General features: G+C 44.0%; 1 protein-coding gene across 3 annotated transcripts in view; it reads left to right on the top strand.

Moving 5' to 3' along the window:
* Positions 1–27500, top strand: part of PTPRO (protein tyrosine phosphatase receptor type O) — a 204977-nt gene that overhangs the window by 163711 nt on the left and 13766 nt on the right. For 2 of the 3 annotated variants that reach the window (XM_084765391.1, XM_084765393.1), the window contains 7 exons: positions 857–940; positions 7544–7579; positions 9814–9895; positions 19366–19456; positions 22584–22660; positions 23466–23600; positions 23867–23989. In XM_084765391.1, coding sequence (XP_084621517.1) covers positions 857–940; positions 7544–7579; positions 9814–9895; positions 19366–19456; positions 22584–22660; positions 23466–23600; positions 23867–23989 — 628 coding nt within the window. The remainder of the gene's footprint in view (positions 1–856; positions 941–7543; positions 7580–9813; positions 9896–19365; positions 19457–22583; positions 22661–23465; positions 23601–23866; positions 23990–27500) is intronic. The other variant, XM_084765392.1, reaches the window with a different exon arrangement.

The following is a 27500-nucleotide window of genomic DNA, read 5'->3' as shown; positions in this document are numbered from 1 at the left end:
AGTTTCACCAGCAGCAGTGTATTCTGGGGGAGTGAGATTCAACACCTCAGTGGGGATTTGCTCTCACTAAAGTGACACACGAGGACAGCTTTCCTCTAGTTTTAACACTAATTACAAGTGCATCTAAGGATGTTTTTCCAGCCACTGTCTTGAGTGCTGAGTGAACACCTGAAATCGGGTTTCAATCAGCCTTTTTTTTTTTAAATCTCAACTAGAACTAAAATGAAATTGCTTAGTGCCTTACTTCCACCCTGATGAGAACCAATGAAGAACCCAAGGCCATGGGCGACCTGCTGATTTAGAACAAATGAGACAAAGTAGCATATTGAGTTGGTGCTTTAGGAACAGGGTTAGAAAACACGCTACAGTTTAAGTTGAAAATACTCCTGAAAAGTACAGCGAGTGGTTCGGCTTACCAAGGATGTGGCACATAAGCCTGGTCCATCCTGGAGCCCACGTAAGCGATCCGACCATCTCTATCCACTCACACGAGCTAACGTCCTGCTACCAGGCTTCTTAACTTATATTAGGTTGAAAGGGGTGGTGGCCAAACATAAGACCCCAGCTGGCCAATGAGCCTCAGTGAACTGAATAAAAAAAGATCTCCTTATAGCGGATGAATTGGTGCCAAATAAGTTGAGAGCTACCAGGGATCACACTGAGGATTTGTGTGAATAGAAGCCATGTTTGTCCATAGTGTATGTAGCCTCCCGTTTGAAGCCTACGGAGGAGGAGAATATTTAACTGTGGTATGAGTTGACCCTGGCAGGTAACTTACTGATAATCTGTTCACAACTGAATTACTAACCCTTACCACAGTTTCATCTTTGCATCTGTTGTTTATTAATGCTCACAGGCGTAGGAGTGTGTTTGCTTTCTTAACCCTGCTGCCTTCATGTCTTTGGACTGATTATCTTTTGGCATTTTATATTAACCCTTGGTAAGTGATTTCGTTTTTACTATTTACCCATCACAAAGTCTTTACCAGTTAGCTTGCAGAAAGTAAACAAAATGGGATTAAGGGGCTTGTTTTTTTTTTTCCTTGCTGGTTATTTCATGTGACTCGTAGCACTTAGGATGATGGAGCAGATGGAAAGGCAGTGAGCCTGTGAATGGAACCCAGATGTCTACAGTGTCCTCTCAGTGAAATCCCATGTGGTCCTCCTGTGCTTTTCTGTCTTGTGTCCTTGTCATCTGTCTTCTTAGAGTTTGTCAGTTGGCCTCCCATCTTTGAACCCCATTTTTCTTCCCATCCCCGTACATGAGAGAACTCCTTATTCCCGAGAAGGTAAATGCAGGACTGTAGAAAGGAAGGACGCCCCGAATCTGGAGACCCCTGCTTTTATGCCAACCTTAACTCTCTAACTATTGAGTGTTTGACTGCACATAAGCCGCTCTCTGCAATTATCTTCTGTAATCCCCTCACAGTCTGAAGCATGTGATAATCCTTCCAGAGACAGGAAACAGAACTTTGAGCTGCCTGCTAAGAAGCTAAAGCTGCACTAGCTGAGGGCCCAAAGTCAGTTCCCAGAACCCACAGTGAGGCAGCTCACAAATGCCCATAACTGCAGCTCCAGGAGACACAGTGCCCTTGTCATGCGCCTGCACATATGTGCGCACCCTCACACGTACACACATACACACATATACACATACACACATATACACATGATTTAAAGATAAGAATCATTAACCAAAAGAAAAGAAATGATGCCACTAAGGAGATCGAATGCCTTGATATGATGAGCCACCATATAACAAACACAGGTTCCGGACCCAGAAAGTCGCCACTCTCCTCCACTAGTCTCCTTTAGATTTACTAACTACATCGCATGGATAAACAATCTTGAAACATAACCTTCTTGGCTTTTGCTATGCTATAATGAAAATGATACTAATTATGATAAGGAAAATCCAAAATTATTTTCTCCCCAAAGCCATCTGAAAAATAGCCAGTCTTGCAGGAAACTGACAAAAATCAATCACACACACACACACACACACACACACACACACACACACACACACACACACACATTCATTGTCCTTAAGTAATAAACAGCTACCTGGAATGTCAGCAAAGAAAAGCAGGCTTGGAAGGAAGAATAAAAATATTTCATGGAATGGAATAAGTGGCTCTGTGTGTGTGTGTGTGTGTGTGTGTGTGTGTGTGTGTGTGTGTGTGTGTAAGAGAGAGACAGAGAGACAGAGAGAGAGAGACAGAGACAGAGAGGGGGAAGAGGAGAGTGGGATGGGGGAATCTGAACAGCTATTTATGTATAGAAGTCATTGGCCAAATATTCTCCTAGTTCTCTGAGGGCAGAAGGAATACAGGTGATGTTATTCATGATATCAAGATGCAAAGGAAGAAACAGTGAAAAGGGACTTCTTCAGTATCGAGGATTACTACAGAATTTGTACATTCCCACTTTTTTTTTTTTTTAAAGATTCTAGAGGGAATTCTTTTAAACAAGGTCACCGATACCTCGCTGCCATTATCATGGTTGCTGTGACTTTAAGATTAAGACTTCGTCATCATCAACTCAGTGTGTCCTGCAGCATCAGACAGTCTCCAGTATAAGTAGTACATGTTAATCCCACCTGGACCTTCAACCTGTACTACCTTTAAGTAGAACACCCGCTCCTCATCCTCAGGAGTTCCACCTATCCGGAGGATACAAGGGCAGGGCAGGGGGGAGGGGGAAGGGCGGTAGAGTGCACACCACACATAGGCTTCAGTTAAAACAAAAGGAAGCTGTGGATGGTGCTCTGTCCTTTCCCCCTCTCAGTTCCTCAGATCTTCTCATTTTCTACAGTTCACAACTTGTGCGTCTTCCTTAATGTCCTGCTGATGAACAGATGGCCGGCCCCTTCAAGTCCGTTATGGACAGTATTGATCGAATAGTGTGAAAGCCTAGTTAAGAGGAGCGATATGCCCTACTGTTTTTAGAAGAACATCTTGAGTGTAAATAGTTGCCTCGAGGTGAGAAGAGATTGTTCAAGATAAGAGACCAGGTCTCTGTTGTCACATTCTAAAACCTTCACACATCCCATCAAGGGGAGAGAAAACAGCTTGCTCTCTCCACTGTTCGATCTGCGAATCCCTCTGTCAGCTTGCATTTGCTAAGCCTCCCTCAGAAGCATTTGTTGTTTCTTTTCATCTATGCTGTTAACAGCCCCAAAACAGCAGAGTTACACTCCCAGGGGCTTTCAAAGCATTATCCAACTTCCTCCAGAAGTGAGGGTTTCTTGACGAGATGGGTTTCTATTGATTTTGCTCCCACCCTCGGATGCCTCTAGAAGGTTGAGGGGAAATCGAGAGATCCTTTCAGACAGTATCGTGTAGTCCTGCCCAAGTGATAGCGTCTGCGATGGGCACCAGTGGCCTGTCAGGTTGGCTTCTGCGGGGATTCCTGATGTTAATGCTCTTGGAGCCTCCCCTGCTCTGACCTAAGTTCCCTGTTGCTGCTTCTGTCTCCCATAGCCACCTGCACGCCATTCTCAAGCATGCAAGCTTCGGCTCTAACTCCCAAACAGTTGGCGTGTCAGCACAGGTTGACACTTAGCTACCATGTTCAAGTGTACACATGATTGTCGCCGTGCTATGTTTGGAATAGAGAACAACCTAAAAGGCCGTTTTCAGATTTTTTTGGGACAGCTTTTGTTGAGCAGATGAGACAGCCTCACTTATGAACCTGGGGACATGTATGGTTCTGTACTTAATTTTACACCCCGTGTAGCCACGCCTCTATCATCAGTACCTTGGACTCTGCTGAGGAACAGGCTGCCGTGTGGTTGCTTTTCTTAGACTAAAGAATTTAGAAAGAATTCGCCTTAATTTCTCTAAGCCACTGGGGATTTTAACCTTGTCTTACATAAGAAAAAAGGGGAAAACAAAATGTGTATGACTCTCTCTCTCTCTCTCTCTCTCTCTCTCTCTCTCTCTCTCTCTCTCTCTCTTTCTGTCTCTCTGTCTCTCTCTCTCTCTCTCTCTGTGTGTGTGTGTGTGTGTGTGTGTGTGTGTGTGTGTGTGTCTATCTGTCTGTCCATTTGTCTGCCCGTCTGTTTGTCTGATGGGTGATGCTCATTTGGTTGGTTGGTTGGGTATTCTTTATCACTGAAAAAATGAAGGCCTAATCTTTGCTCAGTTCTTTTACTGTTACCTGTGCATACTTGCTTATCCCATCATGTACAGTATGAATTATTAGTAAAGCCTTAACCTCAATGTTTATAAATGAATTCTCCACTCCCAACTCATTGCAGCTGTGCATTTGGCACAGCACTCAAAATGTAGAGAGATGCTCTCCACGTGGCTGTGGTCTGCCATCAGTCGGTCTTGGCGTACTCCACAGCCTTCACACACAGGGACACTCCAGATTCAGCAGAATCTAAACGGAACATTGAGAGCAGCCACAAATCCTACACAAATACCTCATGGTCGCAGCACACCATGCAAAATACTCAGGGGAATTTCACATCACACTCAAAGGTCACTCAGTAACAAATGGGATTAAAAGGAAACAAAGTATGCATTGGTCCTCCTGTAATGCCCCCCCCAACCTCTCCCTAGCAACGCCCCCTGCTGCCCCACCAGCTGTGGAGGAGTACCAGCTCACCATTTCAGCTTGGATGTATTCAGCATCTCTCTTTTGCACACACCCCTTTGTTTGGGATTTCTTTTACAGTCTATGTGGCTAGGAAAGAATTTCTTGTTTACATTCAGTCTCCAGGTCCTAGTATAGAGATGCAGCCACCTGCCCTGGCCTTCTGCTTCCTACCGCGCTGACAATCAGCTGTGCAGCCTTCCTGGAGTTAGCATACTTCATGAGAGTCGAACCAAGTGAGGACCCTTGGAAGTTTCCTTAGGTTTTGGCATCCTAAGTGACACAGCTATGTCCAACATCAGTGTTCCTCAACTGATGGGGAAGAGTTGTGTTTCTTCTAAAGTCTAAGAAGAAAAATCAAAGAAGATGAGGACAGGGGAGCAGAAAAGAAGCAGGAAAGGAGCAGGGTGCACTTTCACTTGGAAGCAGAAAGAAATTAAAAATTATCAGAACCCAGAAACTCCACACAGTGCCCTGGACACTTCCCTGTAACTCCCAACGTGACTGCCTCCTCTCCATCCACAAGCATCACTTCCCAGGATCCCACAAGCCTATGTCAAGGACCACATCACCAGACCGCTTTAGACAGTTTGAAAGTAGTACATAATCTTTCCTTTTACTGGTGTGCATTCATTGAACACAGTGGTGTGTGTGTGTGTGTGTGTGTGTGTGTGTGTGTGTGTGTGTGTGTACTCGGTATAGTGTATATGCATGTGTGGTTGTGTGAGTGTGTGCATGTGTGTGTTATGACCACAGGTTCACACCACAGTGAACATGTTGAGGCCAGAGGACAGCCATCAGTTTTCTCCTTCCACCTTGAGTTCTGAGGGCTGGACTTGGGTTCTCGGGCTTGTCAGCAAGACTGAGGCAGCAGCTCTTGCCACTCATGAAAATATTTTCCACAAGTACATCACATGCTTTGAACAAACTTACCTCTTTTATCCTGACCATCCTTCCTCCCCTCCTGCTAGTGGCCCTCTATTTCCCAGGTAGCCTTGCTTCTATCCTCATGCTATATATAAAACTATACAATAGAAAAGAATACAAGATGTGTAATTTGCAAAATTGACTCAGTAAGTGAAACTGTGAGGATAATAGGAATTTAAGACATTTTCCTTCAATCAACATGATAAGCTTTCATTGACCACCCACTATGGTGTTCACTGTGCTCAACAAAAAGTAGATTATTGAATCTACTCCTCAACTTAAGGCCTTAGTTGTTACTCACAAACAAAATTATTTTTAATTCATTGGAATAGAATGTTGTATATTGATGCAAAATAAGTTTAATTTTGATACATTGGTACAGAATTCAAATTTAAGATTATTATCCACATAAATTATATATGTATATATGTATATATACTGTAATATGAGGTATTGTACCCATACAACTCAATTATAATACAAGCTTTACTTCCAATATCCTGAAAGTAGTATTGCGGGCTGCTTAAAATAATTAAGTAATACAAGCTAACTGTTAGTTTATCAAATGATGGTCATGTCAATTACTAGTCTATTTTTATCACAAGAATATATATACTAGGTTTAACAGATAGATATGATTCTATAGATATATGAGGTAAAATAGTCATATAAGGTCTTCAAAAGCCTCAGAGACCTACAGAATATGGCATTTAAAGATATTTTTATTATTCTAAAGATTTTTTGACAACTTCTGGTTAACTTCTGGCAACACCTGGCCTACCTCAAATAAAATGATGAGCATCAAAGAACCTCCTTATGGATATGGCTTCAAATGTGGTAAACAAGCCACTGGGCAAAATATCCTCATTTCTACCACAGACAGAATTCTACCTAAAAATGGGCAAGTTTGGGTGCAGGCAGAGTTGATGGCCAAACTCTGCCAAGACAGAGTAAGCAAGTCTTCAATAGTTCCTAGCTCGCAAATATGTTTGTCAGAGATATTTGGCCAGGAGGCTGAAGATGATGCTCCAATGTTATAGAGAGTTTTGGGTGACTGTTCAAGTAGCAAACCATCTCTGTCATTTTTTTTTTTCATTTTGGAAGAGCTGCTAACCTGCACTTCCTTTTCACTCAGATATTTAAGTTTTATTCCTTCTCAAGTATCTGATGGGACTGAAGACCAGATAGTTTAGTCTTACAATTAAATTTAGTTGGTTAGGGGTTAAGATAATTTTAGATCTAGATAGATGTTTTAAGATGTTTAATAGAGATGAGATATGATAGATATTGATTTTCATTTAGAATTTTAGACTCAACAAGATAGGAATAATGTTGACTTTAAGTTTGTCAAATACAAATAGCCAAATCACTATGGATATAACATTTATATAATTCCTGATTGTCTTGTGGTTCTTCCTGCTGTATAGTTTATTTTATTTATGTTTAGCATATATAAAATGTATTATCTTCATATTTATTAAAAGCATATGTACGTGGGGGAATTGCAAAAGTCATACACCCACACCAGTCACACAGTTCACACCACTGGCAGCGTCACACACTCACACACCCACATAGTTCACACCACCTGCAGAAATAACAGGAAAGGTAGTCCGTGATTAAGGATCCAACTTCTGACCTTCTTGGCATTTGTTCTTTATTGCCCAACTCTTCTTTCTTGTCTATAGACTCTGGAAATCGGGAAGTGATGCTTCTCTTACTAATAAAACATTCTAGTAAGATAATCACCAGGAGTCAGCAATGTATTTCTATAACTCAGTTTTCAGCAAGTGGGAAATATAAAATGCACATGTATTCTTGCGACCTAGTAGAGTTTCTTAAAATTAATCAGAAATTGTTATCTTTTACCAACAGAAAACTAATTTAACAAATCTGAAGTATTTTAATAAAAATTAAATAGAAATGCTTGAGAAAAATTAAAGCTCTTTAATGTTTAATCATATTAATCAACTTTTTATCTTGATAAACGTATTTTTTTTTTCAATTTTCAGGAGTAAAAATGGCTTAAAGAAGAGGAAACTGACTAAGTAAGTCCATGGTACTGACTTAGAGAGTTTTATCCTAGGGTCTGAACATTCCAAACTGAGACCTTTCTGTTGCCGGGATGAGTAACTTAGGAGATGGAGGGTTTGTTTCATCTTCCAGGTCACAGGACATTACTGAGGGAAGTCAGGGCAAGAACTCAAGCAGGCACCAGATGTCGTTTTAATCCCAGCACTTGGTAGGCAGAGGCAGGTGGCTATCTGTGAGTCCTAAGCCAGCCTGGTCTATGTAGCACATTCAGGGCAGCCAGGGCTACACAGAGAGAACCCCGTCTCAAAAACAAAACAAAAAAAGAGCTTGAAACAAAAAAGCATGGAGCAACACTTTGTGCTGGCTTGCTGCAGCTCGTACTTAGCTCCACAAAACCCAGGAACCACTGTGCCACCCCACACAGGTCTAGGTCTTTCTACAGCAATGAAACGTTCAAGACGACTCCCCACAGGCTTACCCTCGGGCTGGCCTGCTCTGGGTAACCCCTGCCCTGAGAGTCCAGTCTCAGTTACTTCAAGGCTGTGTCCAGTTCAGCTACCTAGAACAAAACAAAGAAGTGGGTGAGTGTTGAAAAGCACAACATGTGCGTTGATGCACAGGGATGGAGAGACTACTAAAGATGCTTATCACAGGACCAGTGTCAGGAAAAACATCAGCTCTTCTCTTTGGAACCTTAGGAAGAATAGATTGTTAGGACTTACAGAAAGCTTGCAAGAGGCCATGTGGCATGCCAGACACATGACCATCTAATATGTTCATAAAGGTAAATGAAAGGCTCTGATCATTTTTATGTCTTTAAATCCTACATTTATTCCGGGGAAAGGTTCTTACTCTAGCTGATGACAAAATTAATACTTTAATAATACCACCTCTGAAGTCCTCTGTAATAAACAGGAAAGATGATTAGCTAGCCTGTGCTCTCACTTACCTCTTGGACCCTTAAGTCGTAAGACTAAGATCCCGGTGAGTGGAGATTAAGCATCCATTAATATGATTTCAGAGGCTTAGGAGATTATCATCTCCAGGACCTTTCTTGATTAAAATTCTGTAGTGCATATATGGAGTGAGACATTCTTTTATAAATAGGATTCAATCTTGATTCTTACTAAGGATAGAACACTGATTGTCAGTTGAAAAAGGCAGTGGGGTTCTGGTGATATTATTGCTAACAGAAGGGAAAACATGATATTCCATCAGATATTTGAAAAGAAATGTTAAGATAAAATATCTTATTCGGCCTTGAGTGGATTATAATTTTAGGACACAGTAAGATAATTTTTCCAATGTCTGTCTAAAATCAGTAAGTGTCCTATTGTCACATGCCATGGGAAAAACCGACTGGCCAAGAAGAGCAGATCGTTTGATGGGATGTTGTGAACAGCAAGGGAAAGGCTTTGTTGCCCAAAACATTGGTGGGTTTTGATGTTAGCAATAGAAGGATTGGCTAGAGTATCCAGGAACAGAGAGTCACAGGGCAAAGTGGAGGGCGACACTCTGACATGTCTCTCAGGCAGAAACAAGAAGGGTAAAGGTCTGGACTCTGGGACCCCTGCTTTCTGTCTCTCCTTGCCTGCAGCCATCCTGCCTGTCCTTCTCCCCATCATGTAAATGTCCCTGCAGTTCTCCCTTCACACACACACACACACACACACACACACACACACACACACACGCACACACAAATACACAGACACACACACATAGACACATACACAGACACACACGTGTTCTCCCTGCATCTCCATACTACCTCTGTGCCAGCCTTTTCCGTCCCATCTCCCTTCTTCTTGGTTTTGTTTCTTCACACTCACAAATCTGGTCTGCCTTCACTCTACACATTTCTGCTTTCCTAATAACAAGGTGCTACTCAGAAGTGTTAAATCCCACTTAGAGATTGATGCCCCACTACAGCAACCTGCAGCCAGAAAAGAGCTCCTACTAGAGTGTTGGGCTATGAGCATATCTCTAGCTGGTATTCTGGAAAGAGAAGGTTAATGTGGGAACACCTTTGAAGCAGGACTTGCTCTGCCCGGGCTCTTGTCAGAGCTCTCCTGCCCCGTGGCCGTGGGACAGACTCTTGACTTTCTTCCCTGTATGTTTCCATGACTCTCTCATGTTTGCTTGGTTCTGCTGAGGTTGGTGATCAAGGCTCAAGCTTTGCACATGCTAACCAGTACACCGCCAGTTATGTCGGCTTTAAAGCACCCTTTCTTTGTGTTTCACAAAGCCCAGTTCAGCTGGACGACTTTGATTCTTACATCAAGGATATGGCCAAGGACTCAGACTACAAATTCTCTCTTCAGTTTGAGGTGAGTGTGAGGCGTTTTTCTCCCTCATGTGGTTGGCAGGGTGTGGGAATGGTCACGTCTGCACTGGGGTCATTTCCCGGCTCACTGCATAGAGCATGTGATACGCTGCTAAGCAAGGAAGGCTGGTGACCTCAGAGTGGCCTTAGCGATGGGCCAGATCAAGGGGCAAAGAGAGAGAGAGAGAGAGAGAGAGAGAGAGAGAGAGAGAGAGAGAGAGAGAGAGAGAGAGAGGGAACAGGATCCGGTTCAAAGGTAAGTAGATGGGACCAGGAGGGGCATCTTTGAAAAAAAAAAATCAAGCACAGTCAAGTGGAGGGAGGATTAAAAGCAAACTGACACCTGGCATTGAAATAACCGTCCAGGGACGTTGGTTTTTTCAAATGACATGAGCTGTAGACTGCAGTCAGGGTGGATGGCCAGCATCCACCCCTGTGCCTCCTAGGTGTGTGACAGCCAGGGGCAGGGCTGTCATTAAGCTACCATTCTAAGCAATGCTGGTGAACACTTTCCCTTTGTTATTCTTTCTTTTGAAAGCCTGGGGGTGGGGTGGGGCAGGGGAGAGAGTTGCTCATGATTCCTGTAGTCAGAGGAGGATACCATCCACACCCCTCTCCCTTGAAGCTCACACTGAGTATGAAGCCATGTGCCTGCACAAGCAAAATGAGCCCGTGAGCATTTGCTTTGCTTCATCGTAGCACACGGCTCACAGAAGCCTCGAGCGTTTCAGGCTCCACAGCAGCTGCTCTGATCGGTGATTCGGGATAAATAGGAAAACAGTGACCTTTCTGAATGTTGTAGTTTTCTCTTTAAAGCCTAAATTCACTTTCCCATTAAAGTGGCTGGCTTTATCTCATTTTTTCCCCACTTCTTTCTCTTCATCATCAAAGAACTGTTTTAATTAACAGAGGCCAGCAATAGTCTGGGTGTGGACATCCTTTCAGAGAGATTGAGGGTGAAAAGAACCTCTAAAAAACATTTCCTTTTTTTAACATAGTAAAAAAAAAAACCTTTTACTATGCATATATGTATGTGTGTATATGTGTGTGTGTGTATGTGTATATGTGTATGTAGGTATGTGTTTATGCATATGTGTGTATATCTGTGTGTGTGTAAATATTTGCCACAATGTGTATGTACATAAGAGGACAACTTCCGTGAGTCAGTTTTCCCCTTTGCCACGTAGGGCCCAAGGATCCAACTCAGGTCATCAGCCTTGGTGGCAAGAACCGTTACCCACTGACATGTGGAGCTTATTCACTGCCAAATGCAAAGGCCCAGAACTGCCACCTGTCAATAAATTTTAAATAAGGCCTGGCCAGCTATCTATTCCCTGCTGGTGCATATGAAATTATCAGTATCAGCCCCAGTTTTAACATCGCAAGTTACAGAAATTCAATTATACATGGGGGTCAACAGCAGGAGTGGCATTTCAGAAAGCATGTCCCTGGAAGGAGGGGAGTTTTGAAATATCAATAAGCTAAAATTACTTTTGCAAAATGAATAACTGGATGGCCACAGCGGCAGAGATGAAAATGAGGATGTAACCACGCCTCTGGCCTGACTAAGAGCGGTTCCTTACAGATGAGACGCTGCAAATGTTACTTTTCTGTTACTGTGATTTAAAAAAAAAAAAGACAAAAAGCAAGTTAGGAAAGGAGGGATTTTTTTTCACACAGTTCTAAGATGAAAGAGTCTGCCCTGTGGGGAAGGCATGGCAGCAGGATGACGAGGTAGGCTTGGCAGCCAGGATGCAGCGAGAGAAAGGAAGAGGGTACCAGACTGTAAAATCTCAAAGCCTGTCCCTGGATGTACAACTCCCAGCAAAGTTCACCCTCCTGATGGCCCCACTGCCCTCTCAAACAGCGCCACCAATGGGGACCAAGTGTTCAAACGCACAGGCCTCTAGGGGGACATTCTTCATGAAACCACCATAGATGCTGTTGGTGGCACAGCTCAAGGTCATGACCTCTGTTGACGACCCTCATTTTATGCCAGAGTGTGACTATTACTGTGTTACAGAATTGTATAGTTATTTAGAAGTGTAGCAGCATTTATTTTGGAAAAAAATAAGAATGCTTTTTATTGTAAATGAAATGTACTTCTAACCAGCTTTCACCTAAGTAAAGGGGGCTTGTTGAAAGGGTATTAGTGTAGGAAGGGTTGAGTAGCTCAACCTTGGGTGGGTCTCAGAGATGACTGGAAACTTGAGCTAGACCTCTGATAAGGCACCTTTATTTCTCACTTCCGCTCTCCTCTGGTCTTGACTTTGCTATCTTTCACTGCAAGGCAACTTATTTTTCTTAGTAGAAAACTCAGGGTTCAGCATCCCATCCCATCCCCTTCCATCTTCCCACCTCCTATCTCCTTCCATAAAATACTCTATTGCTCACCTGTGCTTTGAGAATTAACAAGGGAATTTTGTTCAGAAAGTCTGGGTCGTGGTCCCCATTCTGAGCACTCCTAAAGAAGAGTCTTATAAGGTCTGTCAAGCAAGCTAACATGACGAAATTGCCCCAAGTGAAGGATGGCCATAACCCTGAGCAAAGATGGGGGACAATTTATGTGCTAACTTTTTTTTTATCGTTACTGGTTTTTTTTTCTCCTTTATTAATTTATTCTTGTTACATCTCAATGGTTATCCCATGCCTTGTATCCTCCCATTCTTCCCTCCCTCCAATTTTCCCCTTATTCCCCTCCCCTATGATTGTTCCTGAGGGGGATTACCTCCCCCTTATATGTTCATGCCCCACGAAAGCCTTCACTTACCAGGAAACTGAGACAGAGGGGAGGACATTCTAGTGGGACTCTAGATGAGAGAATCATGGGAGAATGGTAAAGTAGAAGGATCCAGAGGGTCCTAGAAACCTACAAGTAGAACATTATGATAGGCAGATTTGGGCCCAGGGGTCCCGCTCAAACTAAGGCACCAGCCAAGGACAATACAGGCGGTAAACCTTAAACCCCTACCCAGATCTAGACAATGAACAGAACACTCTCCACAGTAGAGTGGAGAGTGGGATATTACTTTCTCACATACTCTGATGCCTCACCTTTGACCATGTCCCCTGGAGGGGGAGACCTGGTGGCACTCAGAGGAAGGACAGCAGGTGCTAACTTCAAGTACCATAAAGATACGTAAAAGAGAATTGTAGACTTTACCTACTAAATGGTCAATTTATCATGTGCTCAGCATTATATGTCAATTATAAATGAACATTTTAATTTAGTATATAATGTGTTTATATTTAAATATTTCTATTTATTTGGCCATTAATAAGTCAATATCAGGGGTAACACTTCTCAAAACCTCAGTTTCTTCACCTATCAGAACTGGTACATTGAACTAGATCAGTGATTCCCCACTGAGCAAAAGCTGGCCAGTCCCGAAGAAGGAATGTGGTGATGTGTGGGAGTGGCTTTGGTTAACGCATTGGGTGGAGGCTACTAACAGTATTTAATGAAAGAAGAGCAGGGGAACTAAATTTAACTCAAGGTGTTTGATGAGAAATTGTCCTCAGCTGGTCATACACCCATGAAAAACACTGAGCTTCATGTGGAGCACGGTGCAGCAGGCTTTATGATGCTGGGGTCCTAACCTGCAGCATTATAGAGGGAGTGATTTGTCCTAATGAACTAGCTTATGAAAGCCAGAAAGTCTGGTCTTTGGGGCAGGCTGTCCAGCTGGTGAACCACAGAAAAGCTGAGCTTGCAGCCCTGACTCGGAAGGCAGTAGGGAGCAGAATTCCTTCCTCTGTGATGGAGTTGCCTCCCCTCTTAATTCAATTAATTGATTGGGTGAGGCCCACCCATTGTGCAAACAGTAGTCTTCTCTGAGTCCACTGAGTTTATCCCGTCTTGCTAACTTTATAGCAAGCTCTAGTTTGCTATGTGGCCAAACAACTGGGCACTCCAGCCTAGCCAAGCTGACACATGAATGCAGCCATTGTGCAGGGGTTTGTAGGAATGTTTATGGCTTTCACTGTTAATAAGCATTTTCATACACCTTTCTTCCTAGAACACTATTAGTTGTATGTGTAATGTACTTGGTACCACGCTTAGTGTGTGTGCATGAGTCAGTGCGAAGTGCCGGCACTTTTATGGTACACACTTGCCCTGTATGCCTTGGACTAGCATTTGCTGGACCCAGATCTCACACTGGTTCTAGTCGCTTTCTCCCTGACAGCCTCCAGTCAGTCCTCACATCTTCACAGGCCACGTTGTCCTCAGATGGAGTGTGATTTCTTTTCCGTTTTCATAAAAGCATTGTACTCCCGTGGCTGTTCTCTGTGCGTATGCCTAAGCTTTGCACAGCAGTTTTCAGGTTTTCTAGTATTTTGTACTCATAATTACTGAAACATAAAAGGAGAAATGCTTCTAGTTATAACAGTACCTCAAGAAGGTATTACGATGAACAAATCAGCTGAGCCTAGCTAAACCTAGTAGCTAAAACAGGTATTTGGTCTGCTCATATGAATGCTTATACCACTTGAATTCATTTCCATATTGACACTGAAAGATCAAACATGCATTGAGAAATTACATAATTTGTAATCATTATGCAAATTGAAGATAATGTCTGGATTTACATATATTACCAATACAACTATAAGTCATACATGCAGCTTTATGAGTTTCTGCTTCTTAGCCACTGAATAAATTTGCTTTTTATTCGGTATCTGATTTGGGAACTGTGGAAAAGACTGATTATTCCCTGAAAGAAATAAACACACCTTTCCTTAAGGCGGATGGAAGCCTGACAGAGGGCAGCTTCATTTCTGATGTTTCTGGTAAGAAAGGTTCTGAAGAACCAGACTTCAGAGCCTGAGGTGGCGCCATTTTCAAGCCGTTCCACGCACTCCTTGACTTCCCGTTTATTTCTGGAATTTGTGATTAACTAAAAGGCAAGTAAAGGCCCTTACACTCTTTGTTTTGAAATAAGGCTACAAAGATTAACACAAAGCCATATAACATGCTACATGCTGAACGATAGGTGATCATTGCTTTCTGATGGTGGCGCCATCTCACCCTCTGTCTCAGCCCTGTTCCCTGGAGGAGTGTCTGCAGTCGTCACTGGACTATGTCACTCAAGTACGCTCATCGGGTTTTGGACACAAGATCTAGCCTTGACTTTTATCTCCTCCTTCCCCTCTCTTCCAGATATTTAATCTGTTTCTAAGAGCCTGTACCGGCACCATGGCCTTGGTGGCCTTGGTAGCCTTGGTGGCCTTAGCCTATGAGCTGCCGCTTATGAGCTGCATATTGGTCTCCAAGTCCTTGAGAGTCACCATAGACTTCCCTAGTTGATTTCTTTTGTTTCTGTCCTCCCGTTATCCACCCATCAGATTCCCATAAGCACCGTACTCTTTCCTTGAGGTACAGGTGATGGATTGAACTGTATCCTCTCACATCCACTGAGGCGCTAACATCTCCCTACCACAGGATGATATCTCCTTTTCAGATAGGACCATGACAAATGGAGATAGTTAAAATGGTCAGAAGTTAAGAGGTCATACGATAGGCAGCTGTTGATGATTGTCCCATTAGAAGCTAAAGAAAGGAGCCATCACAGCCATCAGAGGGGATACAGCCCTGCTAACGCCACAAGTTTCAGACCTGTAACCTCCAGAGCTATGAAACAATACATTTATTTGGTGTTGAGCCACCATATTTGTGGCACGTTGTCCCAGCAGCCCCAGGAGACTCTACAGTACCATGCTAGACTAGAACTTAACTCTCTTTTCACACACGCCAATGGTCACCTGAAGATAACCAATGCTATTATATTGTTCCATTAACTTGCTGCAAATGGTACCTCTGCTCCTTCCCTTCCCCTTTTCTCCTCCTGTGGATCACTTGCCTCTCATGCCCAGTCTGCTCCCAGGTAAACACTAAGTATTGTCATCCGGCGACAATGCTGCTGTAAGAGCAGAACGCAGCGGCGGTGCTTGTTTTCGACGATGGCATGTTGACTGTGTTTCCCAGTCCGTGTTGAAGGCACAGCCTCGTCGACAATGTTTGAAGATGAGGCCCTTGGGAGATGGCTAGGATAGACAGAGTCCTAGGCCTGGGAGTCTAGTGGTGAGGTCAGTGCCTCGATAAGAGAAAATGGTGAGTTCCCCCCCCCCCACACACACACATTGATAAGACAGGGGAATACACAGGGCTGGCAGCTGCTTACGAGACAAAGATTAGCAAGGAAATCTACATTGTCATCACCTTGGTTTGAGACTTTTCAGCCCCTATGACTATGAAAAATAATAACATGCTTTGATTAAAACCATAGCTCTGAGGTGTTTAGCTATGGCAGCACACACACACACACACACACACACACACACACACGAGTATGTATGTTTGCATTTTCTTCCTCTGGATTTGGATGCTTCAGCAGTCACTAGCCCAATATAGACTGCCACTGGTGACCACATTAGACCCTGAGCAAGTCATCTCAGTGTTCTTGGCTTAAAACAACACATTTTTATTCTCCAAACTGTCAGGTTTGGGAGCTTAAATTAAGGATTCTTCAGAGCCGTTCTCCCTCTGGAGGCTCAGGGAAAATATTTCTTTACCTTCCTCAGTTTCCAGTGGCCCCAAAAGTTCTTTAACTGACAGCTGCATCAAGCCAGACTCTGACCCAGTCTTTACATGGTTTGTCATCTGGTACCCCAAACACAGTGACTTGTCCCTGCAAGCTTTTACACAAGGGTTCTGATAGGGACACAACATGGTGGTGAACACCACTCTACCTGTGGAGATGTCTCCAACAAGTGAAAACTAGGGTTGATCATATGAGAAGCAAACCAGGCGAACAGAAATTCAAAAATGATCTACATGGCCCTAGCTCATCACCTGATACTTTATCTTAATGAAGACTTAAGCCCTTGGGGTTTCCATATGGCTGGAGAGAAAAATAAAAGCAGTTAGTGAACCGGAAACCTGTGTGATTTTCCACTCCAAGACAAGCTACATCACAAAACCCAAGAAGCCGATTGAGTGCACACGCAGCCCCTGCTCGGCTGCAGTTCAACCTGGCTAACTTACTTGTGTGGTCTTCTGCCAATTAAGCAGCCCTTACAGACTTAGGATATTTGCAAAGGGGAAGGCAACACTCTCAGAGAATTAGCTTCCAAGCACGCTGCCAGCTCTCCAGCCTGCCTCTAAGCTTTCTTTTGTATCTGAGGCCTTTTCCAGCGTCTTATTTAGTCTATGTCCAAATCGGGGCAGGAAGCTGAGAAAAGTTGTGACTCTATCCACACAATGGCAAAGAAAGGAGTCCTTACAGAGCCAAGCCAAAGCAAGCAATAACAAACACAACCACGCCATAGTTAAACACTTCCCAGTTGGTATTCATAGGGCAACATTTGCATTTGTTGAGTTTAATCATTCTACTCACAGTACTAAAAGCCAGCAAAGAATGGAGAAATTATTAGATTTGTTTAGGAATAATCAAGCTTAGGTTGAGGAGATTTGAGCCTGAAAGCCTATAGTTTATAAGCAGCATGAAGAACTAAGAGAGGTATTTTGAAATTTTACTTTTTTTGACAAATTATCCTGTATGGTTTTCTAAAGAAAGTCCACTTGTAAAATATTTTAATAGATGGAAGAAAAACATCATTTAAATAAGCTCATGATTACTCTAATTAACCTTAAAAAATAGTGCTGATTTGGGTTAAGTTTTCCAAAGCTAGAAATTTTTTTTTATGTGTCTCACAAGAGTAATAGGGCAAGCCACTGGGAAACCTTCATCAGAAACTTGCACAGCTACAATGGCTACTCTCTGATTTAAGTGAGCTGGTACAGAGGTTTTATCTGAAATAAAGAAACAATTTAAATTTGTGCTGAGGCATCAACTTGCCAGTTTATCTTTAAGAACGACTACCACGTACTCCAAACTGTGTAAGATTTTATAATCTTGAGAAGCCAAAACTCATCAGTTTTGCTTCAACAAGCATCAACAAGCATCAACAGAAGCATCAACAAGAAAGAAAAACCCGGGGCCATTGAGGTTGTTTCATCCATGTTGACAGCAAGGACCTCCAACTTGAAAGAGGCCCGAGACCAAAGGTTTGACACCTGAAGCCTGTGCTTTGCAAAGGATGCTGGAATAAAGAGGCAGAGGCATGAGGGCCTCTCTGCTCAACTGCCTGGAATATCACCAAATGTTGCCTCTCTTAAAAATCTTTCAGAGATCCCCAAATTCCTCTGCCTGAGTAATCTTCTAGCTTTGGATTCCTTAAAGTCACAACTGAGGATGGTCTTGAAGTGTGAAAGTTGTGAGCTTTGCTATATCCTGTGGGATAAAGTGTGAGCACTCTGGAGTTCAGATCAGCAGCACCTGTTTAGAGGTCCTGCGAGAGTCCGGACCGCTAACAACAGCACTCAAGAGGCAGAGACGATGGGGTCTTAGTGGCACAATGATGGCACGCTAGCCATAAGAGACCCTGACTCAGCAAATGGAGTGAAGGACCAATGGTGGGGAAGCCACCAATGTCCTCTGCCTCCCCCACACAGGCACACCCACATGCATGGCAACACACACATACAGGTGCAAAAATAAATAGCTGAAATGCCCCTTGCAGTCAGTTAATCTTCTGAACTGCACTAGTTGTCTGCGTGTGTGAGAAACACCAATGCATCTTGTGGTAGGAGATGCACAGGGCTTGCCTCACTCAGCACTGCTGGTTCATCTTTATTCTTTGGCTTCCATCAGAAGACATTTAGAAACTGTTAATCCTCTATTTTACATTGAGGACATTTCTTCCTGCTCCTTTTCCCACCTTCTCTCTCTCTCTCTCTCTCTCTCTCTCTCTCTCTCTCTCTCTCTCTCTCTCTCTCTCTCTCTCTCTCTCTCTCTTTTTACTACTTCTTGGAGGCTTTTTGTCTATGAGAAAAAAAAAAGATACCCACATTTCCTCATAGAAGAAGGAGGTTTATGTGAACAACTCATTGTGAGGTGCCCCCCTTATCCTACGCCTGGAAGGGGGTTGCATTCCCAAGCCTTCCGCACCCCGTCCTCCACACACATGTTGCTTCTCTGAATGATCGGTGAGAAGCTCCAGCTGCTTAGCCGTCGTGTTGGACAGCGCTTCGCTGCAACCGTGCTAACAAACACCCTTAAAATCCGAGTGCCTGTTTCATTTTTACACTCATGGGTATACATTTTCAGAGGGGCGCTTCTACCTCAGGCTGAGGGTCTGACTCGAGTTGTCTCCTCATCCGGGCTTGCGGCAGCCTTCCTGGCCATGAGCTTTTTCTGGCTGGTGGTAGAGCACAGGAGATGAAAGCGCACTAGAGCGAGCCGACAAGCATGTAATGAAAAGGCACATTCTGCTCTTAAAAGGAACTGCTGCATTAGCCAACCAAGGGCGTGTTGAAGTTTTTATTCATGAGCAGAGTCCAACATGAACCGCAAGCTATTCCAGTCCACGCTGTGTACAGAAACCTCAAGCCTCTTCTCTTCTTGTTTGCAGGAGTTGAAGTTGATCGGACTGGATATCCCACACTTTGCTGCAGATCTTCCCCTGAACCGATGTAAAAACCGCTACACAAACATCCTGCCATGTAAGCTGGTCAATACTCCACCCTAGCCCTGTCTTCACGGTTTCTGTGTTAGCCTTGGCTGTCCTGGACTCGCTTTGTAGACCAGGCTGGCCTCAAACTCACAGCGATCCGCCTGCTTCTGCCTGCCTGCTCCCCTCCCCTCCCCCTCGCCCCTATCCCCCGCCCCCGCCCCCAGCCCTCACCTGAGTGCTGGGATTAAAGACATGGCCCGGTCCAGCCCAGTCTTTTAAAGCTCAGAGCTTTGCTATGGCAGCTCGGTCAGTCTCACTGCTCCCCAGCCAGACTCAGACATGGTATGAGCTGCAGCGTCATCACTGGGACTTCCTGGACCTGGCTAGTGCATTGATCTTATTCGGCGGAGGGAGATTTTATTATCTTGCCTTCACATAAATTGCATCTGAGCAGAAGAGACTAAGCATTTGGCCCTTGGGGGGATAAAAGGAGCTTAGCCAAACTGGGATCAAATAATGTGCGCGCCTGTGAAGTGTTTCCTGTGACTTCCCTGAGAGGGAAGGCGGCTAACGCAGGCGCAGAGTGCACCGTATGAGCGCCTTCCTCTCACGCCTGGCGAGCTGAGATTATGTTAGCATTCTGTAATAAAAAGCAGCATGCGTGGGGCAGTCACAGCAACTGTCATAAGGGCTGACTTTCCCACCTCAGGTACCCTCAGGGCAGGCTAGGAAAGAAGGCAAAAACAGGCACAGGGAAACCAAAGATTCTTCAAAGACATCATTATTCTTCATATGGTTTCTTGATAAAAAATCAGGTAGAATTAAAATAATAACATTTAACACCTGTAAGGGGTCAAAATATAATTTTCCTGATTAGCCCCTGAAATTCAATTAGGTTAAGAGTCAACAAAATATGGCTAGTTTAAAGTCAATACATGTCAGTAGTTTAGAAATGTTTTTATTTTAGTTTTTTTACAATATATTTTGATTACATTCTTTCCCATCCCCCAGCTCTTCACCCACCCACCTACCCAGCTTCACCGCGTCCCTCTTTCCCAAAAACAAAAAGCAAGAAATAAAAATCAAAGCAAACAAAAATCAGCAAAGGAAGAAGGCAGAGGGGAAAAAAAAACAGAGAGTGACGAGGAAAATATGATCACAATATATGATATAGCTGAAAGCAATTTTCTTTTAAAAATTGTTTAATAAAAGGTGATTACACCATTTTTCTCTTTCCTTGTCCTCCATCCAACTTTTTCCAGCCCCTTTCCTCCTTCTCAAAGACATGCCCTTCTTTTCTTTACTATTGTTGCATACATAAATACATACATATAACCTGCTTGGTTTAATTAGTGCTGTTTCTATGCATATGACGTCAGGACTGAGCACTTGGAATTGGATAGACTGGTGTAGGGCCCATGAAAGCCTTCCTTCTATGCGAGGGTGTCCTCCGTGTGTGTTGTCCTGTTTCATGTCTTAGGCATCCATATTCTTTTTTTTTTTTTTTTTTTTTGGCATCCATATTCTTATGACAGCATGTGTACAGCTTCCCTGCTATTTCTAGGGGACATCGGAAGACCTCCTGTTCCTCTGGCTCCTAAAATCTTCCTGTCCCTTCTTCCACAGTGTTCCCTGCAGTTAGGTGCAGGAGTTGTATGTGTCCACTGGGGCTGGGTACCCATGAATAGTTGGTCTCTGTATTTTGGCCGCTTGTGGATTACTGTAATGGTCTCTGCTGCAAAGAGAAGCTTCTTTGGTGACTAGTAAGAGCTACACTCATGTGCGGATGTAAGGGCAGGTATTTAGGATACAGTTATTTTATTATATTCAGAATACAGGTATTATTCTGGTCTAGTCAAGTGGTAGAGGAAGGCTCCCTAAGATTCATGACCTCACTAGCACTGGGAAGTTGCCTCAGTTTCTAGTACCAGTTACTGTTGAGTGGACCTGGAGATGAGTGAATATGGCTACCTAAATAATACAGGAAACAGGACAATGCAAGCAGACATCTCATCATATAAGGGAGACTCTCATAGATCCTATCACCAGGCACAGAACTACAGGCAGTTAATGCCGAGAAAGAGGGGATTGATTGGTCTTCCCTAGGGGAGATTGATTGGTCTTCCCTAGGGGGGATTGATTGGTCTTCCCTAGGGATGAGCTCTCTAATTATTTATCCTATTCCAAGTGGTACACACACACACACACACACACACACACACACACACACACACACACACACACTTATATGTGTATGCAACACTAAATATACTGAGTAGGTTATAATTATCTATTTATATATGTAACAATAATAATCAAAGAAAAAGAGGCCATGGATTTGAAAAGGAATACAATTGACACCAGCATGTTCTTTATGACGCTCAACACTATATAGGGTGAATACATATCAATAAAGAAAAGTTCTAAAAATAAGTTAGCAATATAACTCAGAATAAACTAAAGAAAAAAGAATAGGAAAAATAACCAAGATAAAAATCTGAAATCAAGGAGGTCAACAATAGCACTATAATACACAAGAGAGAAACAAGAATCGGTGGGAGACGTAGGTTAGAAGACAACACTTTAGTTTTGTAGGGATGAATAAGTCTAAGGGATCTGGACATATGATGAGGACTATAGTGGTTCACTGGAAGTTTTATAATTGAGTGGGATTTACACACTTTTTACCACAAACAGAATAACAGATATGCTTGTTTGCTTAACGCTAGTAGTCATTTCTTAATACACACACAAGTGAGTACACACACACACATACACACACACCTTAGATGTTAAATTCCATGTCCAACAACAAAAAATTAAACTAGTAAGTACAATATTAATTTCAAAGGCCCTTCTGTTCTCTGGGTAAGGTAATGGACTCTGAATGTGCCTGAGTGAGATGGGAGTCATACATTTACACTACGTACTATATGGTTACAATGATATTTTAGCTCCTACCCGAAGCCCCTGCTGATGATTCTTCTTGAGATGGAAGAGCTGAGGAAACAGCGGCTGGAAGATAGTCACGTGTGATCTAAATGAGAAACTAAGGCCACAGTAGATTTCCTCCTTCCTCGGCGTCTGATTTAGCTTGGTATTTGACAGAGACGGTCAGGGCAATTTCCCCTTCCATTCTGATGTTTTAGTGTGTCTTTCCTCCTTGTTCTTCACAGATGACTTCAGCCGAGTGAGACTGGTCTCCATGAATGAAGAGGAAGGAGCAGATTACATTAACGCCAACTATATTCCTGTAAGTATAAATTAAAACATCAGGTATGCAAAGCTCAAAACCACACAGTCCAGGCAGTGGAGGACCACAGTGGCAGCGTGGGCATGTGAGACGAAGAAATACCAGCTCCCCTACCCAACAACTGAGCCCCGAGGCAAGAAAGCAGTTTTTGTTGTTCCTATTCAAAGTACAAGACAAAGTCATTCTCAGCCTTCTTGATGCTGCGACCCTTTGCCTCTTTAATTCAGCTCCTCATGTTGTGGTGACCCCCAACCATGAAATTATTCCATTGCTACTTCATAACTAGTTTTGCTACTGTTATGGATCATAATGTAGATATCTGATATGTGACCCCTGTGAAAGGGTTGTTTGAACCCCCCTCTAAAAGAGTCACAAACCCACAGATTGAGAAACACTATTTGATAGAGGGAAAGACTCAGACCCCTGTGAGAGACCAGCGGCGAAGAAGGAAGGGGAAGGTCATGACGCGCAGGAGCCCCTCCCTCGTGTTTGGAACCCAGATTTAAAGGGCTACAGCGGAGCACCTGTGCATTTCAAGCAGCCATAAAGATGGTGGTTGTCATAAAAAGGTGTGGACATGATTTGATAGCCTTCGAAGATATAGCTTAAAAATCACACCAACCCAGTTCATCCCTCTGCTTACCCCTCCATGATAAGGGGCAAGGATGTGTCACGTAGATGCATGATCCTTGGCCAGCTTTGTCATCAGCAAAATATCAAGTTGTCCTCACAGGTACAGACCGGCCAACAGCATTTGGTCGTGACGGTGGCTGGTGAGGTGTACATGTTGTCACTCATCTTTCAGGGATACAACTCGCCTCAGGAGTACATCGCCACCCAGGGGCCACTGCCGGAAACCAGAAATGACTTCTGGAAGATGGTGTTACAGCAGAAGTCTCATATCATCGTCATGCTCACTCAGTGCAACGAGAAAAGGAGGGTATGTACCTGTGTGGCCGGCCATGTGACTGTGTGCCACGCCTGCCCTGTTCACAGCCCTGCCTGTGTATCCACAGTCAGAGACTGGACTTGCTCTCTCGGGGGAGGGGGTGTGGGGGTGGGGTGGGGGGGCTGCTTGCTTCTTGTGAAGTGAGGATCATTGCTAACCCCTCCGTGAACACAGACTCTATTTCCTCTCTGGATTATTTCTTGTTTGTTTATTTGTTTGTTTGTTTGTTTGTTTTTAAAACCATATTTTTGCCTCAGGTAAAATGTGACCATTACTGGCCATTCACAGAAGAACCCATTGCTTATGGGGACATCACCGTGGAGATGATCTCTGAGGAAGAGCAGGATGACTGGGCCTGCAGACACTTCCGGATCAATTATGTAAGTTCCAGGGAGGGTGGTCTCCAGGCCTGCATCTCACCAATACCACCTGCTGGGACACACACACACACACACACACACACACACACACACACACACACGAGCACTTCAGGCTCTGCCAGGCTGCTCCCTGCAGGAGACAAAGAGACAGTTACTCCCTATTTTTATCAAGGGTAGTTTGGATGCAATGTTGTCCTCAGAGGCCAGAGGAAATGAAAGAAAAGGCTACACTGGTCCATCTCAAACCTGTGCAGGGCTGCCAACCACAACCAGGGAGGGAGGTGTTCTCATCACTTGCTTAATCAGATAAGAGTGACAGCAAGGTCCTTGGTTGGTGCATCAGTCTCTATAGCTGCCCCTGCCCCCTGCCCATTTTTGTTGGCTGCATTGGTCTCCTTGTGGAGCTCCTGTCCCCTCCAGGTCCTTCTGTCCCCCAACTTTTCCATTAGACTAGCTGCGTTCCACCCCAAAGTTTGGCTTGGGTCTCAGCATCTGCTTTGATCCCCCACTGGGTGGAGTCTTTCCCAGGACCTCTACGGTAGGCTCCCTTCATGGTGAGGACCTAGATCCCCCTGCTCAGGCAGCACAATCTCCTTGTGGATCCCATAACCTGGGGAGCAGGGGCTGCCTCTGACATGGACTCTGGGGCCCACTCGTTGATCACTTTCCCCTGGCAGGGTGGCCTTGCCAGACCACAGAGGAAGAGGATGCAGGCAGTCCAGATGAGACTTGATAGGCTGGGGTCAGATGATAGGGGAAGAGGGATCCCCATTTGTGAGGACTTAGGGGAGGGTGGGAGGTGGGCGGAAGGAGGGAGGGTGGGACCAGGAGGAGATGAAGGAGGAGGCTACAATCAGGATGTAATGTAAATACATTAAGAATAAAAATTATGTGTGTGTGTGTGTGTGTGTGTGTGTGTGTGTGTGTGTGTGTGTCTGTGTGTGTATTGACAGCAAGATGTGGGAGGCTCACGTACATTTCAAATTAAACGTTGGAACCTGGACTTATTCTTAATCACGGTTCCATGTCTCTCTTAAAGTTATGTGGTGTTCCAGAAAGATCTGTTTTCCTTGCCTTGCTTCCATCTCTGTGGACAAGTCTTTGAGCAAGGTTGATTATGTCTATGCCAGGCTCCAGTGCTCGCTTCAGCCAACGTCATCCCATTTGCTGTCTCTAGATAAACATCCCACGTGATACAGAGTTTTGACTGGTATAGTCCGCTTAGCATGGGCTGTCTGTTGAGAACAAACCTGGGAGGCCCTCTTGTCTTCTTCTTTCCTGCATAGAAACAGCCCTTTCACTGGGCGGCGGTGGTGCATGTCTTTAATCCCAGCACTTGGGAGGCAGAGGCAGGAGCTCTGTGAGTTCGAGGCTAGCTTGGTCAACAGAAAAAGTTCAAGGACAGCTAGAATTGTTACACAGAGATACCCTGTCTCGAAAAACCAAAAAGGAAGGAAGAAAGGAAGGAAGGAAGGAAGGAAGGAAGGAAGGAAGGAAGGAAGCCAGCCCTCACTAGTGCTATCAAACAAAAGCTGGAATAATGGCTCCAATGGAACAGCCAACTTCACCCACTGCGTGTTTTGTGAAGCCCCCATCAGCTGAGAGTGGTTTCTCTGCTTTCAAATGTTGGAAGAACTAGAGATGTAGCCAAGCAGCATGGCGACTGGAAAGCACATGCAAATCCTGAGTCCCTTCTTCACGAAAATGAATTGAAAGGACCGGAAAAATAGATAATATGTCATAAGACATTGGCCATTCATAAACATGGTGACACATATCAATCATCCAGCATTAGGAGGCTGAGGCAGGAGGATTGGGAGTATGAGGCTAGCCTTAATTGTACAATGAGACCCAGACTTCCAAGAAAAAAATTTAAAGGTTATTTCACATGCAATATTATTATCAGTTATGTGGAATTCAAATTTTAGTGTTCATAGTTTTTTGTTGGACCACAATCCACATTTATGTGTGATGTGTTGTCTATGACTCCATGGAAACTGCATAGTTACAATATCTAAAAATACTAAAATACCTACCTGGACCTTTCAAGGGACTATGTGTTGAATCATCATGTAAACAGAGGTTACCCATCACCATAGCAACACATGCACTCCCCCTAACTGCCCACTTACAAGAAATAAATCTGTTCTTAACTACTAGCTGTTAACAGCAGCTTTCCCTGGGGTGTGCAGAAAAAAAAATCCAGGCACACCCCCAGTGAGTGTGTAACAGGCTGCTCTATCTCTTGCGTTCTTTTGAATTGCCCAGCTCTTCTTTGTTCCCCAGGAAGGCTACTCAAATGCAGTGTTACTCCTTTCTCAGGCTTTCCCGGTCTTTGAGACTTTTCAGCTCCTTCCTCCCTGCCTCAGTGACCCCGGCATGATGCTCCATCTAAAGACACTGCCATTACAGTGTTCTATCTTCATCTCTTCCTCCCCTTGGATGCTGTCAGTTTCCCCAGCAAGTGCTCTGGCTCCCTGGAATGAACAAATCCAAGAATGAACTATTTCAAGAACTAACTACCCAAATTGATAGACTTCCTGCCAGAGGCGATAGTTCACAACCTTAATGCCATTTAAACCGAGTTTGCTGGGCTGTTTCAGTGAGAAAAACCAGGGCAAATTGCTAATGAATAGGGAGCAAATCTTTTTCCCAGGGTTTGCATCTGGGAGCAGGGAGGGAAAAAAAACCATACAGAGTACAAGCTAGGGTCTGTTCTCATGCCGGCTGCCTCTACAGGGATGACTTACACAGATCATTGTGTGATCAATAATACGCTTCTTGTCCTTGGTCTTCAATGACAGCCCATCTCTCAGTGACAAACACGTGAAGGGTTTCAGCAACAGAAATAAAGAGGTAACCAACAGTGTTTGCCTAGAAGGCAGTTCAGAGGTCACAGCATCTGGTGGCCTCTCTTGGCTATAAGCCTGCAGCATCTAAATTGGTCCAACAACACCGATCTATACTAAGCAATCTTTCCCCCTTAACTGCCTATGCCCGCCCTTTTTTCTTTGTTTCACAGTGACATGTGTAAAGTGCCCAAGTATCTTCTTAACAAGATACAGGCACGTAAACCAGAAAAACCAGAGCAAGAGAATTTAGGATAACAGAGTCAGATCAAACAGAAGGGTTTTCTCATTTAAACAGGGAAAATACCTGCTTGCTACTGCCCATACTTGGAGACTGGTTAAACTGAGTAATTATCAACAAGTTATTTACTCCTAGCGACTCTGAGCCTTGCAATCAACTAAAAGCCTGTTACTGGTTTCGTAGTCCTGGCTCAGAGCTGTAGGGACACCAATGGCTGTTTAGCAGATTTCTTCATTTCACGTCCACTTGTACTCTTTAGCTGACTACTTTCTCAGATTGGCTGCACTAGAATATGAACGTGGAGAGGCGATGTGGTGATCAGGATGTGAACAGAGCCGGCCTGTTCTGGGAGCCTTTCTAGACAAGCCAAGCTACTTGGTGACTGACTTCGGGCACTGTGGTGTCACGTGCTTTCCCTTCT

The sequence above is a fragment of the Acomys minous genome (assembly GCF_964271855.1).
Source record: "Acomys minous genome assembly, chromosome: 17".
In the NCBI taxonomy this organism is placed as follows: domain Eukaryota; kingdom Metazoa; phylum Chordata; class Mammalia; order Rodentia; family Muridae; genus Acomys; species Acomys minous.
This window is presented reverse-complemented; position numbering and strand designations above follow the sequence as displayed.